The sequence below is a fragment of the Natator depressus genome, chromosome 3 (assembly GCF_965152275.1).
Source record: "Natator depressus isolate rNatDep1 chromosome 3, rNatDep2.hap1, whole genome shotgun sequence".
Taxonomy (NCBI): Eukaryota; Metazoa; Chordata; order Testudines; family Cheloniidae; genus Natator; species Natator depressus.
Genome location: NC_134236.1, coordinates 185,537,009 through 185,551,653, shown reverse-complemented (window position 1 = coordinate 185,551,653; position 14,645 = coordinate 185,537,009). Strand labels below are relative to the sequence as shown.

Sequence of the window (14,645 nt, the reverse complement as noted above, 5' to 3'; positions counted from 1 at the left end):
AAAGCATTTCTGTATGTGCTCTTTAGATATAAAAAGACAGCTAAGCTTTCAGATCTTTAAATGCTATACTAACAGAAGTTATTTATGCCATTGTAACTTAACTCAAAAGTGTGTAACATGCTAAATTTATTAGGTCTTTGTTACTATTTTGAGCAAAGTGTCTATTTTTCATGATGGAAGTCCATATTTTTGTAAACTAAATGTAATGGTGAATGTTGCTGGGTGGCTGGCCCTACTAAAGGGAGATGGGTCTCTGTCTACCTTGCCTCTCCAGGTGGATCAAGTCATGTCACTAAACCAGGCCTCTGAGGTGGTAGCATAACATCCTTTTGGACAGCCAAGGGGGAACTACAAGAGTGAGTGAAGCTGCAGGGAGAGAAAGTGTCCCCTGAAGGGGCTTGGGAGAGAAATAGAAGTTCCAGCTGGTTCTTTCTTCTGGGGAGAAAGCTGGAGAAGATAGGCCAGGACCTGTCCTCTCCAGAGGTTTAGAAAATAGAGGAAGAGACAGTATCTCATAGAGAAAGGGCTGTGCCCAGGCTAAGTCCTGTTTGTGTTCATTTTGGAACTTTGTTAATAAAACCAGACCCCAGTAAGGGCTGTTGTTGGGCTTGTGGAAGCCTCTTTTTGAGTTATCAAGGAAGCAAGGGCGAAACTTGAGTCTGGGCAGTGCAGAGCCACCTCTGGCCATGAGGGGACATAGGGAAGGTGGCTGACCCTATTACAGCGTTATTCAAATGTAAATGTAGAGTAAAACTTCTAAGGGGCCTAAGTTGCATTTTCAAAAATGACATAGACACTTAGCCTAAGACCCATTTTTTTTCAATGAGGCTTAGACTCCTAATTGCAGAAGTTACTTCTGAAAATTTGATTTAAGCACTTCTTGGTATTTTACTCATAATCCTTGATAGTGGGTTTTTAGCATACATAGATCATTTAGATTTTGTAGGACTTATTCTGGTCACTTCCTGACTTATAACTGTAATAACAAGATAACGGAATTGCACCATTGTAAAACCAATACAAGAAGAGAAGCAAACTTTACATCAGAAACCCGTTTTGAGATTGAGATTTACATTGGCCTTTTCAATTGCATCAATTTGATAAAGTTAATAAGAGATCATGTTATGATCTGTGATGGGAATTTTATTAAAAGGATCTTTTTATTTACACTCAACTAGATGGTATTTCTCTGATGTAACACAGTAACATTTGAATGCCGTATTTGATCAATTCCAAAATTTCAGGGATTATTCTAGGTGCTAATGGGCAGAACCCTATTTTGAAGAAAATTGGGGGGGAAATGTGGGGGCACACAGAGTCCTTGACATCTAGTTAGCACAACCACAATGTCAGCCTCTTCTGTAATTCTCTATAAATGAAAGAATCAGTTGATGGTATAAATTAACATATTCCAACATAAAAATACCGCTCATTTTATCTCTGTCCATGTCCCACTTGAGTTCCAAACACTGACACCCTGAAAGAGAGAGAGAGAGAAGAGGAGGAGGAGGTGGGGCACACAGAGCTTCAGCTTTGGAGGGGAAGAATGAGAGGCCTTGAAAAGGGGGCATCAGAGCCCATGGCATGGGAAACCTGGGAGGAGCAATGGGGAGGTGTGCAGAAGCTATGGCATGGGGGGAGGGGTGAATGGGGTATACACAGAGGCCCTGGAATGAAGGATGGGGTTGGGAGCTTGCAGTGAGTCCCTGAAATAGTGGGGAGGAGGGTGGCTCACCGCGATCTTGTCAGGGAGAATGGAAGGAAACTAGGAGTGCCAGGTTATGCAGTTAGCTCAGCCTACAGAAACAATAAAATGTGCAACTTCCTAGGTGCATGTTTTAAATCAAGATGGGAAATTTTTCCACAAAATATGCTCTAGTTCAAATGTTAACTAATTTAGGGAGGTCTTATGGTCTATGTTACCCGAGAAGTCATACTGGAGATGATCACAATAGCCCTTTCTGGCTTTATAACTTGTGTTTTGCTACAAAGTCAGATTACAGTGAAAATCTATAGAAATCCTATTACAGTGTAGAAGTGAAATAAAAGGATGTAAAGTTAATACACTCATTTAGAATAATGCTTATCAAGGTTTTTTGCTTGTGTAGGCTTAAGGCTTACTCTGTGTCTGCTATTGACTACATATATGGAGTGAAAGGGAACTCTTCCTCCCCCTGCAATCTGACCACAGTGATGCATTGCTTGGGCAAAATTGTGTTTAATGGGGTTGGGTTTAGTTTTCTGAGCTCATTTTCTTTGGTGTTTTAAGGCTTATCCTCAGTATAATTATGGTTCTCAAATATTACTATAAGTACATGGGCAGAAATTAATATTGCAATTCATTGAATAGGTAGTGCTTTTGGGTTTTTCTTTGTTCATGGAAAGGACAAGGGTTAGTGCACTACTGACTTTGCACTGTCAAAAATAGTAGAGTTCCATTCTTGGCTTTTGTTGCAAAGGAAATTAGTTACATGAGTGGGATCAGATTAGTAGTGACTACAAAGTACTCTCATAAATGTTTAGTGGTATGAAACGGTTACTCCTGGGAGAATCCTGCACCTAAAAATTCTGTGCATATTTTAAAATTCTACAAAATTCTGCATATTGTCAAAATTACACAATATAATCACTCCAGTTTCAATTACTTTAGTAATTTATTTCAAAATACCAGTCAAATAAAATTGCTGTGTGACTATTCCTGCCCATCCCAAACATTCTATGCAGTGTGACCCCTGGTGGCAAGTAGGGTCAGACTTTTGACTAATACCTTACTGGATGATTTATCAAAAGTTGAGGAATGGTCAACATTTGCTCATCTGGGTTTCCAGGATCATAGGCAGAAAAAGTCAAGTTGGAATCACTGTGACCTTCCACTGGAAATAAATCTGGACCCACTGATTTAACATCAGTCTTTGACCTTTTGAATGAGACCATTAAAAACAGAACTCCTATCCGTTCTCAATATTAAGCATTCTGTGGCACTTTTTAAAAAGTAGCTTTTCCTGGTCTTCCTTCCGTCCTTTCCCCTCATATTGTGTAGCCTGCCTAGAAATAGGGATGGCTGTCATGCTGATATCAAGTAAAACCAGTACAATGATTGCTTTTAGATTGTCCCTTACCTAAGACCACCTCAGAGAATCCTTAGACACATTTGTTGAGAACAGTTCTGCTCCACCTTTATTAGAAGACTTCCTCTCAACAACTGAATGTGTTGGTCTCTTTACTAGTTGCTTAACACGTTTCAAAACAGTTTGTAAAACAATGCAGGAAGAATTGTGCTATATTATTTAGGTTTATTATAATTAGGTTTAGTATAAAACAGTACCATGGAAGTTTTTATGTGGAGAATGAACAAATTAAGTTTTCCTTTACAGCATCTCATAGTGCTGCTGTGGTTGACCTTCCATATTTCCATTTTAAACACCAAGTTTTTAGGATATACAGCTCTTCCATAAAACTTCAGTTTGTATATCTTGGATACCCTGAGTTTGTTTAGCTAAGTATTTTTCAGCTCAGCCCCTGCTGAGGCTCTTTTTAATTATTTATATAGTTATTTAAACTAATGGGATAAATAGCTGGGTGGGTCTAGTCTCTGTAGCTGCCTCTCTACCCCTAGAACTCTACTAGGCAGGGGAAGGCCTACTGCAGAACAGACTCTTTGTGTATGGGGAGAGCAGGAAATGTAGGAGAACATGTAAGACTTTGCATATTTTCTTCATATTTTGTCAAAATAACACTCTATAATCATAGAATCATAGAATATCAGGGTTGGAAGGGACCCCAGAAGGTCATCGAGTCCAACCCCCTGCTCGAAGCAGGACCAATTCCCAGTTAAATCATCCCAGCCAGGGCTTTGTCAAGCCTGACCTTAAAAACCTCTAAGGAAGGAGATTCTACTACCTCCCTAGGTAACGCATTCCAGTGTTTCACCACCCTCTTAGTGAAAAAGTTTTTCCTAATATCCAATCTAAACCTCCCCCATTGCAACTTGAGACCATTACTCCTCGTTCTGTCATCTGCTACCATTGAGAACAGTCTAGAGCCATCCTCTTTGGAACCCCCTTTCAGGTAGTTGAAAGCAGCTATCAAATCCCCCCTCATTCTTCTCTTCTGCAGACTAAACAATCCCAGCTCCCTCAGCCTCTCTTCATAAGTCATGTGCTCTAGACCCCTAATCATTTTTGTTGCCCTTCGCTGGACTCTCTCCAATTTATCCACATCCTTCTTGTAGTGGGGGGCCCAAAACTGGACACAGTACTCCAGATGAGGCCTCACCAGTGTCGAATAGAGGGGAACGATCACATCCCTCGATCTGCTCGCTATGCCCCTACTTATACATCCCAAAATGCCATTGGCCTTCTTGGCAACAAGGGCACACTGTTGACTCATATCCAGCTTCTCGTCCACTGTCACCCCTAGGTCCTTTTCCGCAGAACTGCTGCCTAGCCATTCGGTCCCTAGTCTGTAGCGGTGCATTGGATTCTTCCATCCTAAGTGCAGGACCCTGCACTTATCCTTATTGAACCTCATCAGGTTTCTTTTGGCCCAATCCTCCAATTTGTCTAGGTCCTTCTGTATCCTATCCCTCCCCTCCAGCGTATCTACCACTCCTCCCAGTTTAGTATCATCTGCAAATTTGCTGAGAGTGCAATCCACACCATCCTCCAGATCATTTATGAAGATATTGAACAAAACCGGCCCCAGGACCGACCCCTGGGGCATTCCACTTGACACCGGCTGCCAACTAGACATGGAGCCATTGATCACTACCCGTTGAGCCCGACAATCTAGCCAGCTTTCTACCCACCTTATAGTGCATTCATCTAGCCCATACTTCCTTAACTTGCTGACAAGAATACTGTGGGAGACCGTGTCAAAAGCTTTGCTAAAGTCAAGAAACAATACATCCACTGCTTTCCCTTCATCCACAGAACCAGTAATCTCATCATAAAAGGCGATTAGATTAGTCAGGCATGACCTTCCCTTGGTGAATCCATGCTGACTGTTCCTGATCACTTTCCTCTCATGTAAGTGCTTCAGGATTGATTCTTTGAGGACCTGCTCCATGATTTTTCCAGGGACTGAGGTGAGGCTGACTGGCCTGTAGTTCCCAGGATCCTCCTTCTTCCCTTTTTTAAAGATTGGCACTACATTAGCCTTTTGGCATGAAATCATGCCAATTTCAATTACTTTGTAATTTATTTCAAAACACCTATCAGCAGCTATGTCTCTAACAATCGACACACAATTTCCCCCAAGAAGTAGACAGTTAGGGAAACCCCTATGACAACCTAGTTCCTGCTTCTTTGCTCCCTCCCCTACAGAGCCCAGCAGGAGGGGCAGACACCCACACCTCTATCCCCCAAAGCCCAGCTGCAGGGACTCCCCCAGCCCAGACACTTGCACACACCCCCTATCCCCCTGAGCCCAACTGTGCTCCCTCCCTCCCCAGCCCAGACACTTGCAGACCCCCCCCAGACCCAGCTGCAGCCTGCCCCCCAGCCCAGACTCCCACACCCCTGACACACACACCCCTCCCCAGAGCCAAGCCGCAGGCCCCTCCGCAGCCCAGACACTCTCACCCCCTGCCCACCAGAGCCCAGGATCCAGAAGGAGAAACAGCCTGATTCTGGGTCCTGGGCTAAAATGGAGTTTCCTGCACTCCACCTCCTTCCTTCAGGGCATGGTTAGTACTGCAGCTGCTGGGAATCTTGCAGCTCCCTTCTCTTCCTCCTCCTCCTCCTCCCCCCCCCCCCGGAATTTCTGCGCCAATTCTGCATTAAGTAGTGGTGCAGAATTCCCCCAGGAGTCATAGTATTCACTTTAAATATTTGAAGTGTATTCCTAGTTATGTAATCCAAATGCTGTCTGAGCTTGCACTCGTATTTTTAAGACTTTATTTCTGTTTATTTTACAAGTCACTTTCAGACCAATGTCCAAAATAGGAAAGGAAACAGTTGTTTTTTAATAATTGGGTTTCCCTCGTGCTTCTGCTAGCCCAGTTTACAAAAAGGATTGTTCTTTTTATGGTATTCATTATATGCCTACTGTATAAACTTCACTATCTCTATGTACTTGGACATTTTAATTACTTCTATAATATGACTTCAGTGGAATTACGAAGAAGCAAAGAGCTTTAAGGTTTAGAAAGTTACTTTGTTTTGAAATAAGTATAGAATTTTTAAATGATCGTTATTTAAGGCCAGTGACTTTATTTTCATACATGGCTGTGAAGTGCCTAGCAAGCTGTTGGCACTACAATAGAAACTGCACAGTTACGAACTGACCAGTCAACGACACACCTCATTTGGAACCAGAAGTAAGCAATCAGGGAGCAGCAGACACACCAATAAATAAATAAAAAAAATTTTTTTTTTTTTTTTTAAATTTTAAAAGCAAATGTAGCACAGTACTTTGTTAAACTACCTAAAAAAAAGGGAGGGAAGCAGCGTTTTTCTTCTGCACAGTGAAGTTTCAAAGCTGTGTTAAGTCAATGTTCAGTTATAAACTTTTGAAAAAACAGCCATAGCATTTTTTTGGAGCTACATCCATTCCCAAGTTGTCACTCCTGAGGTTCTACTGTATATAATTATACATGAGTTATTTAAATTACCAACTTGTATGTTTTCTGTATGTCTGTGGATATTTTGGGATAAGACAGTAATTGTTTACACTCCATTTTTAGGTTCAAGGTAAAGATCCATCAGTGGAAGTCACGCAGGACCTTATTGATGAATCAGAAGAAGAACGCTTTGAAGAAATGCCTGAAACTAGTCATTTGATTGATCTTCCTACTTGTGAACTCAACAAACTTGAAGAGATTGCTGACCTAGTTACCTCTGTTCTCTCCTCACCCATCCGTAGAGAAAAGTTAGCGCTTGCCTTGGAAAATGAAGGCTACATTAAGAAACTATTGCAGCTTTTCCAGGTTTGCGAAAATCTAGAGAACACTGAAGGTTTACATCATTTGTATGAAATTATTAGAGGAATTTTGTTCCTCAATAAAGCAACTCTGTTTGAGGTAATGTTTTCTGATGAGTGTATTATGGATGTTGTGGGATGCCTCGAGTATGACCCTGCTTTGGCTCAGCCAAAAAGGCACAGGGAGTTCTTGACCAAAACAGCAAAATTTAAAGAGGTTATACCTATAACAGACTCTGAACTTAGGCAAAAGATTCATCAGACTTACAGGGTACAATACATTCAGGACATCATCTTGCCAACACCGTCAGTTTTTGAAGAGAATTTTCTTTCTACCCTCACTTCCTTTATTTTCTTCAACAAAGTTGAGATTGTCAGTATGTTGCAGGTAAGTGAATCGAAGGAGGTGCGGCGGGATTGTAAATTGAGACTTCCAATTGTGATTTTGAGGTTAATTGTACATCTTTAATTCAGTGTTGTGTAATCATGTATATCTTTCATTTTGTTTGCATAGTATCCTCGGTGCTTCCCCACACTTCAAACAGATGTTAGTTTTATGCTTTTATGTAATATAAATTGAGTTTAAAGTACATTACAACCATCTGAAATGTATCATATACTTCAAAAACTGATTATAAATAGCAAAATGATGCAGTGGAAAATGGTGAATAGACTAGAAGTACCATAATAACTTTCACACATCTATAGTGTGATCCTCAATCTGTGAGTGAATTACAACGCATTTTAAACTGTTTTCATCAGGCAGCATGCAGTTTTATTTCTCTTATATTAATGGATAGCAACACTTCAGTGTGACAAAATATTTTCACAGCAGATCATTAATCCCCCATTTGTAATAGGTATAGCAGGAATGTTTCTGATTGTGTTATCTATATTAGTGCTATTCATTTGTGGCACCAAGTAAGTACTTTAAAATAGTTGCTCTCAATTTTTCCAAACTACTGTACCTTTTTCAGGAGTCTGATCTGTCTTGCATGCCCCTAAGTTACACCTCATTTAAAAACTACTTGCTTACAAAATCAGACATGAAAATAATGAAAGTGAGGGATCAATAAAAATCCAAGAAAGAGAGCAGAGAAGAGGAAAGCATAAGGAATGGGGTGAGGAGTGAAATTCCCAGAAGGTGCACCAGAACACTGAGACACAAGAATATATATAAAGTGAATTGCTTGCTTTTAGGTTGTGGATTGTATGAATTTCTCATACTTAGTTAAGTTTGACATTTAGTTAACTGATTTGGTAGCTTAAAGAAACTCAAAAATAAAACTGTCGACTAACAACATTAATAGAAGAACTTGGGTTTGATACAGGTTTCTCCCTCATTTATTTTTGTGTATATGGGATCTTGCTACAGATAAAAATGAAAGCTCTTGATTTTCTGAGACCCCATCTCAGGACGTTGGGGTCATTGGGTTTTTTGTTTGGTTTTTTTTTGGTTTTTTGTTTTATTTCTCTTGCCCCCACCTCCAAACTCTGTTTCAGGGTGCTGTTTTTCCAATTTAGGTTTCATCAACTTATTTGTGAAAGTCTGATTGCATCTTAACAGAAAACTCTGATCCCTGCGCTGATTAACTCCTTTCTTTACTGGCCCCTGAGGAGTGCTTGAGGCCTTGATGTATTCTGTCACTTCTCCATTACTCTCAGCTACAGTAATGAAAATTTTGCAGTCTTGAGTTTACTTGATTTTTTTTTTTCTTTAAGTAAAATTAGATGGTAGCTGTAGTTGCACACATTTCAAAACCTGGCTGCTTGTGCGAGTGGGGCATACTGACATGTTCATCTTTTAAAAGCTACTTTCCGTAGGCCACCTATTCCACATCAGGATGGCAGCAGTGGCGGCTGCTGCTGCTAAAGGTATATGTGAATGAAAGCAGTCCCTTCACACGGGAGGGAAAATCTAAATTGTTGTATTACTTCCAGTAGTAAAGACATGCTTGTCTCAGTCCTTCGAAAAATCATGGAGCAGGTCCTCAAGGAATCCATTTTGAAGCACTTGGACGAGAAGAAGGTGATCAGGAACAGTCAACCTGGATTCACCAAGGGCAAGTTATCCTTGACCAAGCCTTCTGTGAGAGATAACTGGCTCTGCGGATCTGGGGAAAGCGGTGGACATGATATTCCTTGATTTTAGCAAAGCTTTTGATACAGTCTCCCACAGAATTCTTGAAAGCAAGTTGAAGTATGGATTGGATGAATGGACTATAAGGTGGATAGAAAGCTTGCTAGCTTGTCAGGCTCAATGGGTAGTGATCAACGGCTCGATTTCTAGTTGGCAGCAGAGTGCCCCAGGGGTCGGTCCTGGGGCCGGTTTTGTTCATTATCTTTATTAATGATCTGGATGATGGGATGGATTGCACCCTCAGCAAGTTTGCGGATGACACTAAGCTTCGGGGTAGATATGCTGGAGGGTAGATATGCTGGAGGGTAGGGATAGGATCCAGAGTGACCTAGACAAATTGGAGTATTACACCAAAAAGAAATCTGATGAGGTTCAACAAGGACAAGTGCAGAGCCCTGCACCTAGGACAGAAGAATCCCACGTACTGCTACAGGCTGGGGACCGACTAGCTAAGCGGCAGTTCTGCAGAAAAGGACCTGGGGATTACAGTGGACACGAAGCTGGATATGAGTCAACAGTGTGCCCTTGTTGCCAAGAAGGCTAACAGCATATTGGGCTGCATTAGTAGGAGCATTGCCAGCAAATTGAGGGAAGTGATTACTTCCCTCTATTCGGCACTGGTGAGGCCACATCTGGAGTATTGTGTCCAGTTTTGGGCCCCCCCACTACAGAAAGGATGTGGACAGATTGGAGAGAGTCTAGCAGAAGGCAATGAAAATGATTAGGGGGCTGGGGCACATGACAACTTACGAGGAGAGACTAACGGAACTGGGCTTATTTAGTCTGCGGAAGAGAGGAGAGGGGGGATTTGATAGCAGCCTTCAGCTACCTGAAGGGGGATTCCAAAGAGGATGGAGCTAGGCTGTTCTCAGTGGTGGCAGATGACAAAACAAGGAGCAATGGTCTCAAGTGTCAGTGGGGGAGGTCTAGGTTGAATTTTGGGGAAAACTAGTTCACTAGGAGGTTGGTGAAGCTCTGCAATGGGTTAACTAGGGAGGTGGTGGAATCTCCATCCTTAGAGGTTTTTAAGGCCTGGGTTGACAAAGCCCTGTGTGGGATGGTTTAGTTGGGGTTGTTCCTGCTTTGAGCAGGGGGTTGGACTCCTTTCTTTTTAAGAGACCAGAGCGGTCTTTCCCAACAGTGGGGAAGACTAATAAATGATTTCTTCTTTTACTGTGACTGCTCTGGAGAACACTTTTTTCTTTGTAAGTTGACCCAGCTGCTGAGTTTCTGACAGCCTCATTCGCTTGATTGAAGTGTGAATTTCATTAGAGTGAATAGGATTTAAAATTCAGGAGTTAATTTCTAAAGCTAATCATAGAAGTGGCACCAACTGCCTTCCTCAAACTTCTAGTTAACCTAATAAATTTAAATTAACAATTGCAAAGGGTGTTCATTGAAGTTGTCTTTGAATTAGTTACTCACTTTGGACAGAACTTTGCTAAATGTACATACTAGGTATTGCTCAATTATAGTGCAAATAACATGCACTAGTTACATGTCTTCATTTTTGTGGTGGGTTTTCAGAATTAATTCAGGAAGGTTATCAAATGATTTTGTAAACCTTGGTGGGTAATTAGTACTGTGTAAGTCAGTGATCTTGCAGCATGATTTGGATCTAATGTACTCCTTAGTAAAAGGGGTCATAATACAGCAGGCCAAATTCAGAAGTGAGTCAGTCAAGTGTAACAGTACAGGTTTGTTTTGTTTAAACTTACTTTATTAGTTTTCTCAATGTATTACACCTGTTCAGACTCTAAGTCTCCCTTAGGCTCACTGGGTCAGACTCAAAAGAGTTATACAACTTGCATGTAGAGGAGCTGGAGAAAGGTGTTAGAAAATGTAAGTGGCTCCTTAATGAGTTACATCAGAGATGATGACTTACACAACCACTCTAATGTTGCATAACTTTAAGGGGCTCTAAGGCCTGGTTTACACTTAAACAGCTATGCCAGCAAAGCCTTGGTTAGAAGTGTGAAGAAAAAAATTACACCCCTAACTGATATAGCTGTACTGTGCCCTACTGTAGAGCTGTCATACCATCAAAAAAGTCCTTTTGCTGGTATAACTTATTTCATTTGGGGAACTGATATAAGCTATGCCTATAAAAAAACTCTTCTGCCTGTGGCTATAAGCTGTGTCTCCAGTAGGAGGAGGTTTGCCAGAAAAGCTATACTAGTAAACCCTTTCTAATTTTGAAAAGGCCTAAGGTACGCTTCGCCTCTGTATTTCACCCTTAGTGCCTGTTACATTTGGAAGACACTTAAACTTTTTTTCAGGTGCCTTTATAGGTTTCCAAAAAGCAGGCTGACATCAGGCCAGTCTACACTTAAAATTTAGGATGACATAGCTATGGCTTTCAGAGATGTGAAAAAATAGCACTGTAGCGATGCCAGCCTAACCCCTGGAGTACATACGAACATAAGTAATCTTTCTCCTGCCATCCATCTCCACCCTCTGACAAACAGAGGCTAGGGACACCTTCCTTACCCAGCCTGGCTAATAGCCATTAATGGACTTAACCTCCATGAATTTATCTAGTTCTCTTTTAAACCCTGTTATAGTCCTAGCCTTCACATCTCCTCAGGCAAGGAGTTCCACACGTTCACTGCGCGCTGTGTGAAGAAGAACTTCCTTTTATTTGTTTTAAACCTGCTGCCCATTAATTTCATTTGATGGCCCCTAGTTCTTATATTATGGGAACAAGTAAATCACTTTTCCTTATTCACTTTCTCCACACCACTCATGATTTTATATACCTCTGTCATATCCCCCTTTAGTCTCCTCTTTTCCAAGCTGAACAGGCCTAGCCTCTTTAATCTCTCCTCGTATGGGACCCGTTCCAAACCCCTAATCATTTTAGTTGCCTTTCTCTGAACCTTTTCTAATACCAGCATATCTTTTTTGAGATGAGGAGACCACATCTGTACGCAGTATTCAAGATGTGGGCGTACCATAGATTTATATAAGGGCAATATGATATTCTCTGTTTTATTCTCTATCTCTTTTTTTTAATGATTCCTAACATCCCGTTTGCTTTTTTGACTGCCGCTGCACACTGCATGGACGTCTTCAGAGAACTAGCCATGATGACTCCAAGATCTCTTTCCTGATTAGTTGTAGTTAAATGAGCCCCCATCATATTTTATGTATAGTTGTGGTTATTTTTTCCAATGTGCATTACTTTTCATTTATCCACATTAAATTTCATTTGCCATTTTGTTGCCCAATCACTTAGTTTTGTGAGATCTTTTTGAAGTTCTTCAGAGTCTGCTTTGGTCTTAACTATCTTGAGCAGTTTAGTATCGTCTGCAAACTTTGCCACCTCACTGTTTACCCCTTTCTCCAGATCATTTATGAATAAGTTAAGTAGGATTGGTCCTAGGACTGATCCTTGGGGAACACCACTAGTTACCCCTCTCCATTCTGAACATTTACCATTGATTCCTACCTTTCATGGATTTTACTGGTTAAAAGACAGGGAACAAACGGATCTTCCCTCTTATCCCATGACAACTTAATTTACATAAGAGGCTTTGGTGAGGGACCTTGTCAAAGGCTTTTTGGAAATCTAAATACACTATGTCCACTGGATTCCCCCTTGTCCACGTGTGTGTTGACCCCTTCAAAGAACTCTGATAGATTAGTAAGACATGATTTCCCTTTACAGAAACCATGTTGACTTTTGCCCAACAATTTGTTCTTCATGTATCTGACAATTTTATTCTTTACTATTGTTTCAACTAATTTGCCCGGTACTGACGTTAGACTTACCAGTCTGTAATTGCCAGGATCACCTCTAGAGCCCTTTTTAAATATTGGCATTATGTTAGCTGTCTTCCAGTCATTGGATACAGAAGCTGATTTAAAGGACAGGTTACAAACCATAGTTAATAGTTCCGCAATTTCACGTTTGAGTTATTTCAGAACTCTTGAGTGAATGCCATCTAGTCCCGGTGACTTGTTACTGTTAAGTTTCTCAATTAATTCCAAAACCACCTCTTATAACACTTCAATCTGTGACAATTCCTCAGATTTGTCACCTACAAAGGATGGCTTAGTTTTGGGAATCTCCCTAACATCCTCAGCTGTGAAGACTGAAGCAAAGAATTCATTTAGTTTCTCCGTGATGACTTTATCGTCTTTAAGTGCTCCTTTTTTATCTCGATCGTCCAGGGACCCCACTGGTTGTTTAGCAGGCTTCCTGCTTCTGATGTACATAAACATTTTGTTGTTACTTTTTGAGTTTTTGGCTAGCTGTTCTTCAAACTCCTTTTTGGCTTTTCGTATTACATTTTTACGTTTTATTTGGCAGTGTTTATGCTCCTTTCTATTTGCCTCACTAGGATTTGACTTCCACTTTTTAAAAGATGCCTTTTTATCTCTCCCTGCTTCTTTTACATGGTTGTTAAGCCACATTGGCTCTTTTTTAGTTCTTTTACTGTGTTTTTTAATTTGGGGTATACATTTAAGTTGGGCCTCTATTATGGTGTCTTTGAAAAGTGTCCATGCAGCTTGCAGGGATTTCACTCTAGTCACTGTACCTTTTAATTTCTGTTTAACTAACCTCCTCATTTTTGCATAGTTCCCCTTTCTGAAATTAAATGCCACAGCGTTGGGCTGCTGAGGTGTTCTTCCCACTACAGGAATGTTAAATGTTGTTATATTATGGTCACTATTTCCAAGCGGTCCTGTTATAGTTACCTCTTGGACCAGATCCTGTGCTTCATTCAGGACTAAATCGAGAATTGCCTCTCCCTTTGTGGGTTCCTGTACCAGTGCTCCAAGAAGCAGTCATTTTAAGTATTGAGAAATTTTGTCTGCATTTCGTCCTGAGGTGATATCTACCCAGTCAATATGGGAATAATCCCCCATTATTATTATTATTGAGTTTTTTATTTGATAGCCTCTCTAATCTTCCTTAGCATTTCATCGTCACTATCACTGTGGTCGATAATAGATCCCTACTGTTTATATTCTTATTAGAGCATTGAATTACTATCCATAGAGATTCTGTGGAACATGTGGATTCATTTAAGATTTTTCCTACATTTGATTCTACATTTTCTTTCTCATATAGTTCCACCCCCCGGCACGGCCTTTTCTGTCCTTCTGATCTATTTTGTACCCCGGAATGATTGTGTCCCATTGATTGTCCTCACTCCACCAGGTTTCTGTGATGCCTATGATATCAATATTCTCCTTTAACACGAGGCACTCTAGTTCACCCATCTTATTATTTAGACTTCTAGCATTTGTGTACAAGCACTTTAAAAACTTGTCACTGTTTATTTGTCTGCCCTTTTCTGATGTGTCAGATTCTTTTTTATGTGAAAGTTTCTCATCTGATCTGGCCGACACTTTATCCTCTTCCATCCTCTCCTCCTGACTAAAACTTAGAGACTCTCTCTCAATAGACTCTCCTCTAAGAGAAGTCTCTGTCTGATCCACGTGCTCCTCTGCAGCAATCGGCTTTCCCCCATCTCTTAGTTTAAAAACTGTTCTTTAACCTTTTTAATGTTAAGTGCCATTATTAAGAGTATAATGCCTCTGACAACCTAGCATTCCTACAATAATGGAAAAA

General features: G+C 40.8%; 1 protein-coding gene across 3 annotated transcripts in view; it reads left to right on the top strand.

The window, feature by feature from the left end:
* The window catches only part of PPP4R3B (protein phosphatase 4 regulatory subunit 3B), a 73,142-nt gene that overhangs the window by 13,527 nt on the left and 44,970 nt on the right, over positions 1 to 14,645 (top strand). For all 3 annotated transcript variants that reach the window (XM_074949479.1, XM_074949480.1, XM_074949478.1), the window contains exon 4: positions 6,686 to 7,309. In XM_074949479.1, the coding sequence (XP_074805580.1) occupies positions 6,686 to 7,309 (624 nt within the window). The remainder of the gene's footprint in view (positions 1 to 6,685; positions 7,310 to 14,645) is intronic.